General features: G+C 41.0%; 1 protein-coding gene across 2 annotated transcripts in view; it reads right to left on the bottom strand.

Moving 5' to 3' along the window:
* Positions 1-19,773, bottom strand: part of LOC307136778 (glucocorticoid receptor-like) — a 107,523-nt gene that overhangs the window by 15,863 nt on the left and 71,887 nt on the right. Inside the window, exons 3-6 of one of the 2 annotated variants that reach the window (XM_079834048.1) lie at positions 15,932-16,098; positions 12,571-12,597; positions 3,752-3,868; positions 1,008-1,286 (exon numbers count right to left, since the gene is read on the bottom strand). In XM_079834048.1, coding sequence (XP_079690174.1) covers positions 1,008-1,286; positions 3,752-3,868; positions 12,571-12,597; positions 15,932-16,098 — 590 coding nt within the window. The remainder of the gene's footprint in view (positions 1-1,007; positions 1,287-3,751; positions 3,869-12,570; positions 12,598-15,931; positions 16,099-19,773) is intronic. The other variant, XM_079834049.1, reaches the window with a different exon arrangement.

Raw genomic sequence — 19,773 nt, 5'->3', positions numbered from 1 at the left:
TCACTAAAATCAAAACCAACTCTTTGGCTCATGTAAATAATCATAATAATCTTTCCTGACATCAAATCCTTACAAAGACACAGGGCTTATTCAAGTGGAGCAGAACAAATGTGTGTAAATCGTTCATGAAACCATTGTTACATAAAATGTCAGATTCAATTGAATGAAATAATCATTAGGGCCAGATATACACATAACATAAGGAAAGAGAGAGCAAGCGCCCTTGAGCAAGGCAAGGGTTAACCTCTAAAGGTTTGCAGTTTGTGTGTGTGTGTGTGTGTGTGTGTGTGTGTGGGGGGGGGGGGGGCATGTTTTTGTGAAATATCAGGACACAAATGTGTATAATGACATGGGTATGACATAGGTATTACAAGGAGAGTGTGAAATATGAGGACATTACCCATGTCCTCACTTTTCAAAAGGCTTATAAATCATACAGAATGAGGTTTCTTTTTCACAGAAAGTAAACTGTGCAGTTTCCTGTGATGGGTAGGTTTAGGGGCAGGGGCAGTGTAGGGGGATGGAAAATACGGTTTGTATGGTATAAAAACCATTACGCCTATGGAATGTCCCCACATTTTACAAAACCCCCCTGAGTGTGTGTTTGTGAACTAACTTGGATGGGTTGAATGCAAAAGACAAATTCAGAGTATGGGTTACCATACTTGGCCTTCACATCATGTCACTTAAAAAGAATGACTTCTGTTGTCAGAATGCAAAAATGGCTATAGTTTAATGTTTACTACTGTATGTCTCTTTAAAGGGGATGTACAGCTCGAAGGAGAGTTTTCTCAATCATGTGGTTCTTACGTAATCTCTTCCACAAGCATTTTTGCCAAGTAAGCCCATGACACTACCAGAGCAGAGAATATCATGTGCTTCTTTTTTTCACGCCAGTGGTCGGTGATGGCCACGAGTTCCTAGTAGCCCATTAATTTGAATATAAAGTAAAGTAAGAGAAAAATGTTCTTGCATGATATAAGGAATGGATAATTATGAGGGCTCACCAGGAAGGGCTTTGGCCCACTTGACAGCAGAGACTACTTGGCGGCCGCCCAAGCGGTTAAGTGTCGTCATGAGGCGGGTGGAGGTGTCCGGGATGCTGCCGTCATAGCCCGAGAAAATGATCTCTGGCTCAATGGCTTTGAGCAGGGACAGCATGGTGGGCACCAGCTGGGGCATGGCCTTGGGCACCAGCGAGCACAGGCGCTCATCAGGCAGAGCGGGCGCCTGCTCACTTGAGGAGGAATGTCCCCGTAACCGCAATAGTTTCTTGTTTTTTCGAGCTGAAATAAAAGTGAGAAATGTGAATATTAATTAATCAATGAAGACATTGATCTATACCAGTGTTTCCCAACCGGGGTGCCGTGTGATGAGAGCAGGGGTTCCGTGTAAAAGTCCTTCAAATATATAAAACTATTTTTTTTCAAATTTTTCAAATAATTATCTCTTTGTAAACTTTGTTCAATGCATGCGAGGGCTGCTGTATGTTCGAATATGACCAGTAATTTTCGCCGTCATCACCCGGGTTTAGTGCCAGAAGACGTGATTGAGAAGACTCGCACGCTGTGAGAAAATGTGTCTCTGTGCACTCATCCGAGAGCGCGCACACGTCTCACAGCGCGCAAATATTGAGTTCTCTTTCAAGTCTTGTTCTTGAACGGACAAACTCACACAAAAAGTATGTCAACATGTCCATCTTGATGAGTATTCTAGCAGACATAGTCTGTATATGCCTTAAGTAAACTTTATACAGTCGAGAAAGACGACGCATATCCATGCTTTAGGTCTTAAAGGGGCAGTAGCCTTTACTGCTGTCTGTTTAATGTCAAACAACAAAAGACAAGGACATCACTCACTGCTCTTGATTGAATAGCTTTTGTAAGTTTAATAGGATGAATCTTTAATTTATACAGTCAAATATGCAATGCTATTTTACATTCGATCAATTTCTGTATCTGAAAACTAATGTTAGACATACCTGAAAAACCTGAGAAGCATAGTTTATTTTATTAGTATCTTTACTCAATAGTATTTATTTGTGCTGCTGCTTGTATTTAAATTATTTGTTCTTATTAGTTTTTTTATTTGACATTAGTCCCTTTTTTCCCTGAACATAGCAAATACTGAACCGTACCGAAACCGTGAACCTAAAACCGTGATACAAACCGAACCGTGAGCAATCTGTACTGTTACACCCCTAGCGTAACGTATGATAGGGGGTGCCACAAAATGGAGAACATTTTCAAAGGGTGCCATGACCGAAAAAAGGTTGGGAAACACTGATCTATACAAATGATTTCATCTTAATAGGGCTGGGCAATGACACAAATTGCATGATTCAATTCAATTTCAGTGGCAAATTTCCTCAAGGAAAGAAAATCTCTCAACTAATGCTGTAAACTATACACAGGGAACCCCAGTAGGTAAATCGCTATAATATTAAAGGTTAAAATTAGCTGAAGTTTTGAAGAGATGGCCTTTTTCTGCTTGACAGGTAAAGATATCTGGCAAATGTTATGTCTAATATCAGCACTGCCTACTTTTGAAGACAGTTGCTGTACAAACAACGTTATTTACAGATATTCATCTTTCATGTTAAGTCTTCTCTTTCAGGAGGAACAGATTTTGACGTTGTAAGTGAAACTCACTGCAACCACTGGTAAATAAATAAATCAATAACAATGATAATAACAATCATAAAAACTACAGCACAAACTGTCCTTGGGGCATATTAGACCACAAACAAATTTAGAACAAGTTCATCACAAGTTAATTGTATGGACAATATTCTTTTATATATAAACAGATCTGAACAACAAATAAATATATGGATATAAATGAACATCATGAACCGAAATGCAATGATTGTAATGTTCTATATTAAAGACAATGTTCTCAAGTGACGTAAGGACTACAGAGTAAGAATTAGCATGTGCTTTTTAGTCATTTATTGTGCATTCATGCAATTACTGAGTTCCTATATGAAGGAATATTCCAGTGAATCTTTTAAAATTTTAGCACAGACACTATATGAATGTACGCCTGTGTGTTTTGATGTGCGAACGCCTCTTGAAGGTTTTCTCTCGTGAAATCACTGTTCTGTTAATTGAAAGCTTACCATCAAGCACAATGTAATTTTGTCCCACTTTCTAAATTTTCTGCCATAAATGTTTCTATGGCAACTAAAAGCCTCTCTAGTACAACCCCAGATTTAGTTAGCAGCTACTGCATCAAGGTCTTTTTTTCCCCTGTTTGGTGCTTCATGCAAATAAATCATCCACAATTTTAAAGCCTTGCACAGAGATGGATGAATTCTGTCCAATATCTGTGAAGTACATCAACACGCTGCCTTCTTAAAGCTTTTTGCCCATTTTATAAATTCCTTCATCTTTTGTGTATGAAAGAAAAATCTGCACAAACACTCCTTGGTCTCGCGGTGTTTCCACCACCTACTTAAGGACGTGTACTGGAAAAAATGCATACAGCACAAGGGAAAAAATCCATATTCGCTAAAATTTGTTAAAAGAAACAGTGGAACTGAATTATTTGATGACATTTGGATCCGTTAACATTTCTCGATCGTTGATGCGAAAAGTGTACCATATTAAAATGGCGTTTTCCTTTCATAGCTGTTCATAATCTATCATTTTTGGGGAACTCCTGTGCTCCTGTGCTTTGGCATATAAAGGTCAAATCACTCAAGTGAGCCACATGACAACCACTCGTCACTCTATCAGAGCACCCTCACCTTCCAGATTCATGCCGGCCTGAAGACACTTGCGGAAGCGGCATGCAGGGCAGTTTTTCCTCCTTATCTTGTCGATGATGCAATCGTTTCTTCCGGCGCAGAGATAGTTGTGCTGCCCTGGAAAAAAAGAAAAAGATTAACAATTACAATGAGCGTCTCATGTTTGGGGTTATAGCATCACCCCCCAAATAACCCAGATAGATTTGTGGCCAGATTTACTAAACAGGACAAACTAGCGTAGGAGCGCAATTCCAAAAAAGCGCAGATGGGAGTGGAAAGTTCTGCGTGTGATCTACTGATGACGTGCAAATCACAGACGCAGCCGGATCATTTCTACAATAACCAACACAACGTACCAAGAGCCGTGCAAATTAGGGTCTGGTTTAAGACATGCATTTTTTGGGCTGTAAATAATGGTGCAAATAAACCAGTAAATTGACGAGCGCAAACCTTAGTAAAAAACGTTGTACTCTCCTCCCATAAATTTTGCGTCTGAAAGGGAAACTCCTACAAATGCATGCAATAAGGTCAGCAGCAAAAATAACTCCACGTCTTTTCAGAGCTACTTTTCACTGTGTGTCTTTAGTAAATCCTGACATTAGTTTTTTAATGCCACTTTATCTTAGGTGGCATTAAATACTATGTACTTACATCAAAAAGTAAGTACAATGTACTTATTATGTTCATATTTTATTGCAAAACACTTTTGCTGATATTGAGGTGGGATACGGGTAGTAAGTTTAAGGGTAAAGTTAGGGACAGGTGTGGTGGTATGGGTAAGTTTAAGGGCAAGGTTAGGGACAGGTGTGGTGGTGTGGGTAAGTTTAAGGATAAAGTTAGGGACAGGTGTGGTGGTATGGGTAAGTTTAAGGGTAAATTTAGGGACAGGTGTGGTGGTATGGGTAAGTTTAAGGGTAAAGTTAGGGACAGGTGTGGTGGTATGGGTAAGTTTAAGGGTAAAGTTAGGGACAGGTGTGGTGGTATGGGTAAGTTTAAGGGTAAAGTTAGGGACAGGTGTGGTGGTATGGGTAAGTTTAAGGGCAAGGTTAGGGACAGGTGTAGTGGTATGGGTAAGTTTAAGGGTAAAGTTAGGGACAGGTGTGGTGGTATGGGTAAGTTTAAGGGTAAAGTTAGGGACAGGTGTGGTGGTATGGGTAAGTTTAAGGGTAAAGTTAGGGACAGGTGTGGTGGTGTGGGTAAGTTTAAGGGCAAGGTTAGGGACAGGTGTGGTGGTGTGGGTAAGTTTAAGGGCAGGTGTGGTGATATGGGTAAGTTTAAGGGCAGGTGTGGTGATATGGGTAAGTTTAAGGGTAAAGTTAGGGACAGGTGTGGTGGTGTGGTGGTGTGGGTAAGTTTAAGGGTAAAGTTAGGGACAGGTGTGGTGGTGTGGGTAAGTTTAAGGGTAAAGTTAGGGACAGGTGTGGTGGTGTGGGTAAGTTTAAGGGCAGGTGTGGTGATATGGGTAAGTTTAAGGGCAGGTGTGGTGATATGGGTAAGTTTAAGGGCAGGTGTGGTGATATGGGTAAGTTTAAGAGTAAAGTTAGGGACAGGTGTGGTGGTATGGGTCCATAAATCTGGCCTTTGAACTATGCTTAAGCCTTGTCTGTGAAACTGGGGTGTAAAGTAAAAGTAAAACGAACTAAAGTTATATAATTGTCTTTTCAAAGTTGCAAGTCTTGCATCATATCTCTTTTAAATGCAGTGCTGACATTGAGAAAGTGAGACATTCTGCAAAACATTTCCATTTGTGTTTTATGGAAATACACTACATTTGGAATATTTAATACAATTGTTGTTAAAGAAATAATACAGGGTTAGATGACATGAAGGTGTTCGTGACAAAAAAGGTGTTATGAGAATTTTTAGTTTTAGGTGAAGCATTCCTGTAAAAAGCCTTTCCAGCTCCATGCTGTACACATTATTGGAGCTTTTCCACTGCATGTGCGGTTCGGTATGGTACGGCTCGGTTCGCTTTGGTTTTCCACTGCAGTTAGCACCGCTTTAAAGTGGGTGGGATTATAGAATGAGCGTTGTAATTGTGCCGCCTGTAATTCTCTACATGTGGATGTTTTTAACTACAAGACGAAGAAGTTTGTTTCAAAGGAGGCTGATGGCAGGAAAACAAAATACTGGTAAAAACAAGAGAGTCTTAGGTAGGGCTGGTCGATAAAACGATAACGATATGTATCGCGATAGACACGTAATAATCGCACCGTGCAGTGGAAACGCACCAAAACGAGCCGTACCGAACCGCACCATGCAGTGGAAACGCACCAAAACGAGCCGTACCGAACCGCACCATGCAGTGGAAACGCACCAAAGCGAGAAGTACCGAACCGCACCATGCAGTGGAAACGCACCAAAGCGAGCTGTACCGAACCACACCATGCAGTGGAAACGCACCAAAGCGAGCCGTACCGAACCGCACCATGCAGTGGAAACGCACCAAAGTGAGCCGTACCGAACCACACCATGCAGTGGAAACGCACCAAAGCGAGCCGTACCGAACCGCACCATGCAGTGGAAACGCACCAAAGCGAGCTGTACCGAACCGCACCATGCAGTGGAAACGCACCAAAGCGAGCCGTACCGAACCACACCATGCAGTGGAAACGCACCAAAGCGAGCCGTACCGAACCCCACCATGCAGTGGAAACGCACCAAAGCGAGCTGTACCGAACCCCACCATGCAGTGGAAACGCACCAAAGCGAGCCGTACCGAACCCCATCATGCAGTGGAGCGGTTCGCCAGAGCGAGCTGTACCGAACCGCACCATGCAGTGGAAACGCACCAAAGCGAGCCGTACCGAACCACACCATGCAGTGGAAACGCACCAAAGCGAGCTGTACCGAACCACACCATGCAGTGGAAACGCACCAAAACGAGCTGTACCGAACCACACCATGCAGTGGAAACGCACCAAAGCGAGCCGTACCGAACCGCACCATGCAGTGGAAACGCACCAAAGCGAGCCGTACCGAACCGCACCATGCAGTGGAAACGCACCAAAGCGAGCCGTACCGAACCGCACCATGCAGTGGAAACGCACCAAAGCGAGCTGTACCGAACCGCACCATGCAGTGGAAACGCACCAAAACGAGCTGTACCGAACCGCACCATGCAGTGGAAACGCACCAAAGCGAGCCGTACCGAACCACACCATGCAGTGGAAACGCACCAAAGCGAGCTGTACCGAACCACACCATGCAGTGGAAACGCACCAAAACGAGCTGTACCGAACCACACCATGCAGTGGAAACGCACCAAAGCGAGCCGTACCGAACCGCACCATGCAGTGGAAACGCACCAAAGCGAGCTGTACCGAACCGCACCATGCAGTGGAAACGCACCAAAGCGAGCCGCACCGAACCACACCATGCAGTGGAAACGCACCAAAGCGAGCCGTACCGAACCGCACCATGCAGTGGAAACGCACCAAAACGAGCTGTACCGAACCACACCATGCAGTGGAAACGCACCAAAGCGAGCTGTACCGAACCGCACCATGCAGTGGAAACGCACCAAAGCGAGCTGTACCGAACCGCACCATGCAGTGGAAACGCACCAAAGCGAGCCGTACCGAACCGCACCATGCAGTGGAAACGCACCAAAGCGAGCCGTACCGAACCGCACCATGCAGTGGAAACGCACCAAAGCGAGCCGTACCGAACCGCACCATGCAGTGGAAACGCACCAAAGCGAGCCGTACCGAACCGCACCATGCAGTGGAAACGCACCAAAGCGAGCCGTACCGAACCACACCATGCAGTGGAAACGCACCAAAGCGAGCCGTACCGAACCGCACCATGCAGTGGAAACGAACCAAAGCGAGCCGTACCGAACCGCACCATGCAGTGGAAACGCACCAAAGCGAGCTGTACCGAACCGCACCATGCAGTGGAAACGCACCAAAGCGAGCCGTACCGAACCGCACCATGCAGTGGAAACGCACCAAAGCGAGCCGTACCGAACCGCACCATGCAGTGGAAACGCACCAAAGCGAGCCGTACCGAACCGCACCATGCAGTGGAAACGAACCAAAGCGAGCCGTACCAAACCGCACCGTGCAGTGGAAACGCACCAAAGCAAGCCGTACCGAACCCCACCATGCAGTGGAAACGCACCAAAGCGAGCCGTACCGAACCGCACCATGCAGTGGAAACGCACCAAAGCGAGCCGTACCGAACCGCACCATGCAGTGGAAACGCACCAAAGCGAGCCGTACCGAACCGCACCATGCAGTGGAAACGCACCAAAGCGAGCCGTACCGAACCGCACCATGCAGTGGAAACGCACCAAAGCGAGCCGTACCGAACCGCACCATGCAGTGGAAACGAACCAAAGCAAGCCGTACCAAACCGCACCGTGCAGTGGAAACGCACCAAAGCAAGCCGTACCGAACCCCACCATGCAGTGGAAACGCACCAAAGCAAGCCGTACCGAACCGCACCATGCAGTGGAAACGCACCAAAGCGAGCCGTACTGAACCGCACCATGCAGTGGAAACGCACCAAAGCGAGCTGTACCGAACCGCACCATGCAGTGGAAACGAACCAAAGCGAGCCGTACCGAACCGCACCATGCAGTGGTAACGCACCAAAGCGAGCCGTACCGAACCGCACCATGCAGTGGAAACGCACCAAAGCGAGCCGTACCGAACCGCACCATGCAGTGGAAACGCACCAAAGCGAGCCGTACCGAACCCCACCATGCAGTGGAAACGCACCAAAGCGAGCCGTACCGAACCCCACCATGCAGTGGAAACGCACCAAAGCAAGCCGTACCGAACCCCACCATGCAGTGGAAACGCACCAAAGCGAGCCGTACCGAACCCCACCATGCAGTGGAAACGCACCAAAGCAAGCCGTACCGAACCCCACCATGCAGTGGAAACGCACCAAAGCAAGCCGTACCAAACCGCACCGTGCAGTGGAAACGCACCAAAGCGAGCCGTACCGAACCGCACCATGCAGTGGAAACGCACCAAAGCGAGCCGTACCGAACCGCACCATGCAGTGGAAACGCACCAAAGCGAGCTGTACCGAACCGCACCATGCAGTGGAAACGAACCAAAGCGAGCCGTACCGAACCGCACCATGCAGTGGTAACGCACCAAAGCGAGCCGTACCGAACCGCACCATGCAGTGGAAACGCACCAAAGCGAGCCGTACCGAACCGCACCATGCAGTGGAAACGCACCAAAGCGAGCCGTACCGAACCACACCATGCAGTGGAAACGCACCAAAGCGAGCCGTACCGAACCGCACCATGCAGTGGAAACGCACCAAAGCGAGCCGTACCGAACCGCACCATGCAGTGGAAACGCACCAAAGCGAGCCGTACCGAACCGCACCATGCAGTGGAAACGCACCAAAGCGAGCCGTACCGAACCGCACCATGCAGTGGAAACGCACCAAAGCGAGCCGTACCGAACTGCACCATGCAGTGGAAACGCACCAAAGCGAGCTGTACCGAACTGCACCATGCAGTGGAAACGCACCAAATGAGAGCATAACTGTCACATCTTTATTCATTTCTACAAACTTCTGAAAGCTCTAAGCCAGAAATGCTTGGAATCATTACAGACTGACAAGCCAAAACAGATGAATAATCAAACGCCACCCTCAACCAATCTACTGCCAAGCACTCAGCCAAAGACCTTAGAGGATCCGTTCATTTGGTGTGGAGAACATGCCATCCAACAGTCTGTAGAGACCCAACTTACACAATTGTTCATTTTGAAGCATTTCAAAGCATCCACTTGCCAAGTATACGCTGGAGTTTAAAACCGGTTTCCGTGCCTCTTTGTTTTATTTCTCTGTAACTATAACATTATGAGAGGGAGGTTTTTGTGTGACAATCTAATTAGGAGCTATACAGCTTCTGTTATTCAGTGTTATCTAATTATTTATTTAATCATAAAAACTAGGGCAGGGTATTAACACAAATTTCATGATTCGATAAGATTTCGATTCACACTCTTGCGATTCGATTCGATATTGATTATTTTGGATACATATCAGGTACAGTACAATTTCGTACTGGCAAATCTTCTCAAGGGGGAACTTTTTTCTCAACAAATCCTGTAAACCATACATGGGAGTCAGTTGGTACTACATTACTATAATATTGAAGATTAAAATTAACTGATTTGTTTACAAACACTTAAATTACACTCAATTACGTTTTTATAATAATAATAATAATAAAGTTATAATACTAACTTTACAAATTACATATTAATGTTTGTACACCAATTTGTTTTTTGTTTTTTTTGCCGTCATAAAAACGTGGAAGGATTTATTCAAACATGCATTACATATTGATTTAAGAAATTATAAATGAATATGGTGCATATATTTAGCAAATGCCCCTCTCTAGAGTTCATTATTTTAGCTGACTAATGAGTTTATGGTCACTGGAAAATGGTTTTTCTGAGGTAAATGTAACGTTAAGTGACATATTGTTCTCCAGCTGTTTTATTGACGTCTTTCCACGGTTGAAACACTGATTGAGCGATTACATGAGACATGATACGGATTTCTGTGACGTTGTACTCTATCTTTTAACATACCTTCAGATGTTCATTCATGCTTATTATTTCACACCAGGGTTGCCAGGTTTGTGCAACAAAAGCAGCGAAATACGATTTTCTCCATTGGATGGCGGAAATCTCCACTGAATTTGTACGTCTGGGGGGGGTTTGGAGGTGTTGGAGCACCGAAATCGTACTTACGGGGGTGGAAATCAACCAGTGGAAAATTTTTTTACCTGCGCCAACTTAAAAGTAGCCCAATTCCGCGGGAACACCGCAGACTTGGCAACACGGAGCAGAGGAGATTATCAGTTCACACATGCTCCACGCTGCCGCTTCTCTTGAACTGAGGCACTAAAGCGATCTGTCACGCCACATTAAACAGTACCAAAACGGTTTATTTTTGTAATTTTCTAATAAAATGGACATAATTTGATTCATTCATATCAAATGTAACAAAGCACAAAGCTTATTGTGCATTATTAGATAGGAGGCGCTCTACAATATTCCGTTCATTCATCAACTGAAAACAGGATAGACTAATCGATTCTTGGGATTTATTTTTTGGGAATTTCATAAAAATGAGAATCGATTAAAATCGAGAAATCGTAATTTTTTACCCAGCCTCACATTGGTTTGGGTTTTGGTTCATATTTCCATGCCTTTTCAGTTGTAATTTTGCCTCCGTCATGTTTCCTGGTTATTGTCATGTGACCTCCACTTGTTTTTGTCATGTGATCCCTTCAATGCCCTGTATTTAAGCCATTGTGTGTGCCATGTTTCTTTGTCGGATATTGAAGTATGTACGCTGTTCCGTGTGTCCATTATCAAGGTCTGTTCATAGTCAAGTTTTGTTCATGATTTGTTTCATATTTTGGATTTTGTTTATACTTTATGTTTCATGTTTTGGATCTTTGGACACTGTAAATAAACTGCACTTGGGTTCTTTTCACCATCGTCATCGTCTACTTCCACGTCAGCTAATAAAAACTAACATTCCCAAAACATTATGGGAACCTGTATAGAAAAGCATTCAGGTAGTGACAATTGTATTTACATCACATTTGCATAGAGAAGATTGAGAAACCTTCTAATAATCTTCAATTAAGCATATTTTTTCATTTCACACATACTGGATGCACTTCATGTCCAGCCTGAGAATCCTCAATCAACTCCTTCCTGTTTGATGCTGCTTTGACAGTGGACAATAACTAGATTACCTTAAATAACCTGACTATATCATATTTACATGCATCGCCAACATAGCCTGATAAATAGAGCTTGGAAATCCATTTCTGTCTGTTGTCTGTTTCAACTAAATTGATTTTTCTGGGCTTGAAGCAAAGTCAAGGAGAAGTGCACAAAAGACAGTTTAGCTTTATCTTCATCCCCCAGACCACTGCTTGGCACCCCAAGCTCTCTTTTCATTAAACGTTCAAATAAAACAATAATACCACGCTCAAACATGTTTAGCAGGCTTGAATCACTCTGACTCAAGTGTCTTCCCATTAGTCACGGTAAAGACACATCAACAAAAATGATTAATGCAAATCCAGTCATACAGCAACTCAGAGGCACTAACTGTGGTGCAAGCAACATCAAGTGAAGTGCAACTATGGTGGTTATCAGAATGCAAACTACTGACTAATAACTAGTGCGGTTCACATGCCTGTGAGCAGGGTCAGAAATCAACTTGGGTCGAATTACATCATAAGTGACAAAAATGTCCTAAATAAACATTTACTGTATCAGAGGCGAGTGCTGTTATAGCTAATATAAAGTGGTTTTTGATGTAAAACCATAATCTAAAAAAGCACAACTTAATGCAGAGGTTAGTAGATATATGTAATCAAACATGTGCTTGCCAATTATTTCAAATATATATTTTAGCAGGGTTCATTGTGTTATAATATCTTGTGGATGATTGTCAGCTACTTGAATTTGATGCTGAATTGATAATAGCCATAAGTGAGCCATGATAATGGCCAATATTGTGAATTAACTTCAATTGATGTAGTTGTTTGAGATAATTGTATAGTTAAACACATTTTTGTGTTTTTATTTGTTTAGAAAGAAAAAGGCCCTGATAAGAGTAAAAATGCCTCTGAAAAGTCCAGTTTTAAGAAGTCCAGTTAACAATTAATTTCTGACAGTGCCTGTGGGTGATTTATTTATGCCAGTGTTACTACTATGAATTATTAGACAAAAGCATTTTGTATGGTGGTGCATTGTGGGGCGACTGAAACTGTTAGCAAAAGCATTATTTGAGGTGAATTTATTTACCATCTGTGTTTTGTCGTGCTCTCCATCCTTCACCATTGCCAGAGCAACCGAAGAAATCAGGGAAGAAAAACAAAAATAACAGATATAAATGTTTCAAGTGCTGAAAACACAGCTCAGATCATGCTGACACTTTGACAAAAAAAAAAATGACGTTGATTAGCAGAAGCTACATTTAACATTTTATAATATGAAGAATCCTCTATGCAGGACACATTCATATCTGTTATTTTTGCATAAAGAAGCCATATTCTTTCCACCCCCTGAAATTCAATGTCAAGGCTTCTTGCCACAAAAAAAGTCATTTTACAAAACACTTGCTCGGATATATATATATATAATCCAAGCGATTTGTCATCCGTCACTTGTTGCAGTTGTTTCTTTCCTCCATAAAGGCAAACCAAGTTGCTGATTACTAAAATATGTGTTGATACAAAAACGTGGGTGGTCATGTGTTAATAAGCTTGTGGTAATAAGGAAAATATTTATGCAAATTACTTATTGTTCATCAACAAACAACTAACAGGACTTAAAATAAAGCATACCTTATTCCAAAGGTTTCATATCCAACAAAACAAAAAAGTTAATTCGACCTTGCACATGGGTATTCTAGCTATTTAACCATAGTCATTTCAAGCCTTTATGTAGCTCAAAGTTTCTGTGCCAATAGAAAATTTATATTTTTATTAAATTAGGATTACTAGTGCAGTCCACTACTTCAGTTAAACATTTGAAGCCATGGATCAAAATCAATCAGCTTCAAAACAAATTTAAGAAAAAAAAGACAAGACTGTTTACTTAAATTATTTCATGAAGCAATAAACTAGGCATCCAATGCAAGGCTTTGGAACAAAAAGAAACTACTGACTTGGAATCACAAATTTGTATGTTTCACTTTGCAATGTCAAAATATTCAGATGCAAAAACTTTGGTGAAACTTTACAATACGGGTTCACTAATATGCATTAATTTATGCTTAACTAATGCACAGCGAATCGTGAGTTAATGTATGACTCATGAAGAACTAAACCATCTATTAATAATTACTGCATCAGCAACTAATGAACATTCACTATTAGTTAATATAATGTTATTAGGGAAGTAATACAATATGACACATTTAATGAATAATAATGATTACTTAATCTATTAATCATATAGAATGTTCATTAGTTGCTGATGCAGTAATCATTAACAAATGGTTTAGTTCTTCATGAGTCATACATTAACTCATGATTATTTGTGCATTAGTTAAGCATGAATTAATGCATATTAGTGCACCCGCTTTGTAAAGTGTTACCAATACTTTTCTAATTGGTGGGTCTTTATCCAGGATTATGGGTAATGTAGTTCTCCACAGTTTATTTTATAAATTGCAACTGAAATGACTTTCGGTGCGTCCCAATTCGCATACTATCCGTCCTAAATAGTATTTGAAAATTGAATTAGTATGTCCCAAATCATAGTATGTTGAAAAGAGTATTCCAAAGACACCCAGCTGGTCTACTATTTCCGGTTAGAATTCGAAGTGCAGATCGATGCACGGCTAATATTTCCCACAACCCATTGTGATTTGGGCGAGGATTCGATTAGAACAACAAACATGGCAGATGTGCGAGTCCAGCGGTTAAGTAGAGAGATTTAGATAAAGGGGTTTGAGTGAATAATTATCAGTATCTAACTTGACGAAAATATATTTATTCACTATTATCCACATTATATTTAATCTGCAACAGCATTGAGAACTTTTGTAATGATACGTTTTTACATTAACTTTTAAACACATCAATTCAAATTGCAAACACATGAGGGGAGTCTCCGCATGAAATACCCACAACTGGCAGATCAACGTGCTACTACATTTCTCTCCGATACCGTAGGAAATTAAATTAAACTGAATGTGGAGGGTTTTAACTGTAACAAGATAATGGACAGGGCAGTTTAAACGGTGACAGGATGCACGTAACTAAGCGACAGAGTCCGTTAAAGATGACGAAGTAGTATGTCCCAAAGCTTGCCAACATTTCTGCTACACAATCAAAAGTATGTTACTTTTCTTCACAAAAAGAGTACATACTTTTAGGACATAGTATAAGTAGGCGAATTGGGACGCAGCATTTAAATTGTGTACGTAGCTTCTACAGAAACGCCATATCTTCAACATCCGAGTACATGGGAGGTCTGTTCTGAAAGGTTTATACATAATCTAATTTGTCTGTGGAGAAAATGAATTGGATTTTACTTTTGGAACCCTATTTTTGTGCTCTTCAGAGAATGGATGGTGGATAAAGCCAAAGGAGTTCAGTATTCGGATGGAGCATGTGCTATAACAGGAGGGTATTTTGTCAGGTAGCCAAGCACACATGCTTTATTGCTGCATGCTCTTTTTCTAGACGCATTCTGTGCTACAACCTCCGCAGGAAACCACACTTTGACAATTTGTACTTCTGTGATTAATTGAGGCAAACCTGATCTTCAGTCTACTGAGGTTAGGTTTTCAGAAAACTCTGATTGATGGAGTAAATCACACAGCAATGACTCAAAGGATATAGATTGAGGTCACGCTCAGTACACAGTGTTGATGTAGGTGATTCTATTAGAAAAAAGCAGTGGACTTCAGAAGAAATATTTCAGATTCGGCACAGTTTCTAGGTCACTAATTCTCACACTGACCATGTGAACTACTTTGTACTTAAGGTCAGATGTTCCTGCTTTCATTGAAGCACAAAATGCCCATGGGAACCTGCGGAAATCATGCTGAATGACATCAGATTTCCACTTCCAGCTTTTCACAGTAATGTTTTCACTACTGTTTTGAGACTTTTGAGCAACTCATGCTCACACATTGAGTGATTTACAAAATTATCACAATAATATATCTGCATTTTGGGATGTCAGAATTGATGCATATACATTCAATTAATGCATACTGTATACACTCACATTATTTAACTTTCGTAAAATAAATGCTTGTTTCTTTCATAAAATACATTTAATTTAGGCAATTTCCTGTGCAACTCATTTGCTTTGTACTATTAAATTGTTGGGATGCATTTTTTCCTAGTTGGGGCGGTAAATATCAAGGGCTTGATTTTTTTTAATCAAAATAAAAAAAGGGCTTGTGCTCAAAAATTGTATTTTGTATACATTCCAAAAATAATCACACTTTTAACATATAGATGGCCTAACAGACATGGACAAAAATCAACAAAATCAATTTGAGTGTCCATATGCCATCTTTTTATCATCAGGACATCCTGACACTACATGCAATTTCTTTTGTTGTTCACTGTTTATCATTTATCAGCCCAGTGCATCTCAAAAGAGGAAGATGAAGTAGTATGTGTATGTCCTGCAGGCTCACCCTCAACTGCTCTTTTGAAGAAAACCTTGCAGCTGCCACAGGTGAGCACACCATAATGACATCCAGAGGCCTCATCCGAGCACACCAGACAGATCTTGTGGCCGTTTCCGCCGGGCTTGACTGATCCGGACGGACTGGAACTGCTCACTTCAGGCCTGCCCAAAGAGCTAGAATACAAAGGGAAAAAAGTTTAAGGCATTTCACATGAAATGAAATAGCTTTAGATAAATGCTATACAATCAACACAAGATCCAGATTTCACGTTGGACATCAATTGGCCACCTAAGGAAGTATTTACAATTGAGTTTATGTAGCCTGCTTCTACCAAGTCACAAATTAAAATACACCAAAAGAAACATATGAAATGTTTCAGAAATACAGAATACAGAAATATGACTGCATGACGTAACAAAAACAAGTATACGTTGGGCTTAATAGACAGCGCAGCACAAGCTCATTAGAGGTTTACTCGCGGGTTGATCTCGATCACGTTACTACACAGCGCTGGGAGATCCGGTGAGAAGCATTCAAACTCTGATTATGAAATCACTTTTCTTCAAATTGCGTCTGATTTACACAAAAGCAAGAGCAATCCTTTTATAATCACTGAAGCTGTACAAGGTTACCTTTTAGATAATACATGTGTTAATATTTTCATAAATCCAGAAAAGTTCAAGCAGACAGCTCAGAATATCTGAAAAGCTAAAACATTTTGGTATACCTAAACTTAAATGCTACAAAAACTACCTAAATAACTATTAATAAGCAGTAAATTAGTTTGTTATTGATTATTGTTATTAGTTTATTGAGGCAAAAGTCGTAGTTAATAGTGAATGTGTTCTCCATACTACAGTAGTTACCAATAGGGCCCAATTATTCTAAAAACAAAAAAAAGTATACATTTTGTTGATTAGACATGCATTTTGTTTATTAAAATGTAATCAAACAGTTGAAACGGAATACAAATGTTTTTTTTTTTTTTTATTAAACGGAAAACTTTGATGGGCCCTAAAAATATAATTTTTGTTAAACTTTTGATAAATTGTTACCAAGTTATAGAAATGTCATGATTTTAATTAATTAGACATGTCTTTTGATTACTGAAACATAATTGTATCATTAAAACAGAATCCAGAAAATTTAAAAAAAGGATCAATCCAGAAAAATTTAAACGGAATAAAACAAAATTTTGTAAAAACTAAAACAGATTTCATAGGGCCCCTTTAGTGTATGATGCCCAGTGTTTTCCTCAGTAACTATTTCAAACGTGGGCAAGTGTATGATGCCTAGTGTTTTAAAATCTGTTCTATTCCAGTGTTCAACATGACGCCATCTGAGGGTTGACACCATTAATTATCTGGCAGGAGATGCTCAGGGCAGCTAATAATCATTGCCGGAATAGTGCCACTGGTCATCAGCAACTGTTGGAGCAATTTCACTCTCCCGATAGAGCTTCATTTGTGCTGCTTTACCTCTTTGATGATCTGCTTTTTGGTATTAGAAATCCCGACACCTTCTCATGTAACCAGAACTGTCTTACCGGTTAGCCAACATGTCGCAAGCTGCTATATTTAGCTCCCATCTGCATGAACACATTGAACTATATGTCAGCTGATCGACAGGCTATTCGGAGCTGAGAAATACATTGTTACAAGTGAGTAATATCTTCACACCCATTTAAAAAACGGCCCCAATTGCGATGAGAGTATTAGGTTTCAGAATACTGTAATACCAGGCCCCATGTTTAGCTCCCAAGAATGCTTGTATTCTCAAGCCCAACAAGTCTAACCTTATGTTAGGTCTGCGGTTAGACTAGAGGGGTCAATAGAAAGAGGACACCGGTCATACACCGTCAAGGCAGGCTGGACATTTCTTGTCAGCCAAAATCACTCACGCTTAACTTTATTTTTTTCTCCCAGGGAGTTACAAATGCTTCAATGAGAGGACTGTGTCTAATGATTTTTGATGAGATTCAAAGATTTGGGATCTTTTGAAAGCATCCATTTCCGTAAACCAGCAGTTCCAAGAGGTCCAGTGCAGTATTTTCCAGCAAACCTGTGTATGGCTGTGAAATAGCATGCACAGTGAGCATTTCAGAAGAACTTACAGTATGTTTCCAAGTTGGCAGCAATAGCAAGAAAAATAATAAACCCTAATAAATACCGAAGTGTCTATTCACACCAAGTACAAATAGTGTGCCTTGTTGGCAAGTGCTATTCGCACCAGCTCTGCCTAACAATGCCTTGTTGGGCCAAACAACATTTAAAAAACGCTCATATTTCAACGTCTTCAGTGGCACAATCAGTAGAGCGTAAGGTTTAAGGATCCTGGTTTTGACCCGATCAACCCGGGTTCGAATCCGCCTTTTGCCGAGCTCGCTCTTCTCCCTTTTCCCCATCACATATCACATCGGAAATGGTATTTACTTTCACTAAAAATTAAGAAAATGGTCTAAATGTGGAAATAAAATGCCTAACTAAATGTTTAATAATAATACAAGTATTTATGGGGAGGGTTAGGGGTAGGCGTAGGGAGGGCTTTTATTGTCCATTAAGGTGGCATCAATTTAATATTTTTAATAAATATAATAATTTACACTGTTATTATTGCATCCTGTTAATGTACAACAATACTGAGGTGCAAAAATAGTATGTATCTGTCAAAATAAAGTATAAATTGCATGTAATTACTATTTACACATATTGCAAAGAACTGCTACGCTGGTGTAGAATATATCACTATTTTCACTTGGTAAATTTCATCTATCACCAAGAAAATTTTATTTTCACAGAGCCTCTGAAGCCCTTCCTTTGAAACCGCATTGATTTGGACCTTCAACATTTTGGTTGCCATAGAAGTCAATGGTGTGGGAAAAAATCCTGGAATGTTTTCCTCAAAAAAACATATTTTCTTTTCGACTGAAGAAAGAAAGACATGAACATCTTGGATGAGATGGGGGTGAGTAAAATATCAGGACATTTTCATTTTGAAGTGAACTAATCTTATAAGTCATCCTCCAGCTTTAATACGATATTCTAATATCGATCTAGCTTACTGCAGTGTGCAACATGTGTCTCATACCAGCCACGAGTGAATGCACTGAGTAACGTTACAACATAACTTTCAACACACTCAAATGTATTTTAGTATGAATGTTTTGACCAAGTAAAGCAGCGCTGTCAGCTAAAGTGACCTGAATGAGCAGTAATTCAGCATTTGTGACTGTTTCATTAGAATTAAATAAAATAATGTCAATCAAACGTAACTGTAACAAAGTTCAGGGAAGAAGGACGTTAAACAAAACTCATAAAATAACCATAAACAACAAAACAAAAGGAGCATCAGCGGCTGACTGTGGCATATAAGCACAATAAAAACAGTAATGTAAAATGTCCCAGGCTCTCGGCCCTGCTCTGCTTCATACCACAATAACGTTAATAAAACTTTAATACATTAGCTCATCCATGAACATGAGTCCCGTCGGATTGATTTTCGTCAGCTGTGGAGATGAAGACTACACTTCCCATGATCCCACACTCATTCACGGCGTCACCAAGCTACGCCTTTGTTAGTGTCTTGAATGAGCGACCTCTATCGGCAAAACTTACATACTGTGCCTTAAATTTTATCCGAAATTTTATCCCGATGTATCTGTTGAATAACCCTTACAAATTGCTATTTGATTTGATTTTTGGTTTCGTTATTCCTTTTTTTGCACATTTATTTATTTACTTGTTTGTTTCTTGCAGATGTATTCTAGCAATCCCCATGCAACTGTAACTGACACGTGTGGGTAAAATGGGAGGGGGGTTGGTAAAACACCTGTGTTTGGAGAGTGAATA

The sequence above is a fragment of the Gobio gobio genome, assembly GCF_949357685.1.
Source record: "Gobio gobio genome assembly, chromosome: 14".
NCBI classification, from domain to species: Eukaryota; Metazoa; Chordata; class Actinopteri; order Cypriniformes; family Gobionidae; genus Gobio; species Gobio gobio.
The sequence above is the reverse complement of the archived record's forward strand: the minus strand, read 5'-3'. Positions and strand labels throughout refer to the sequence as shown.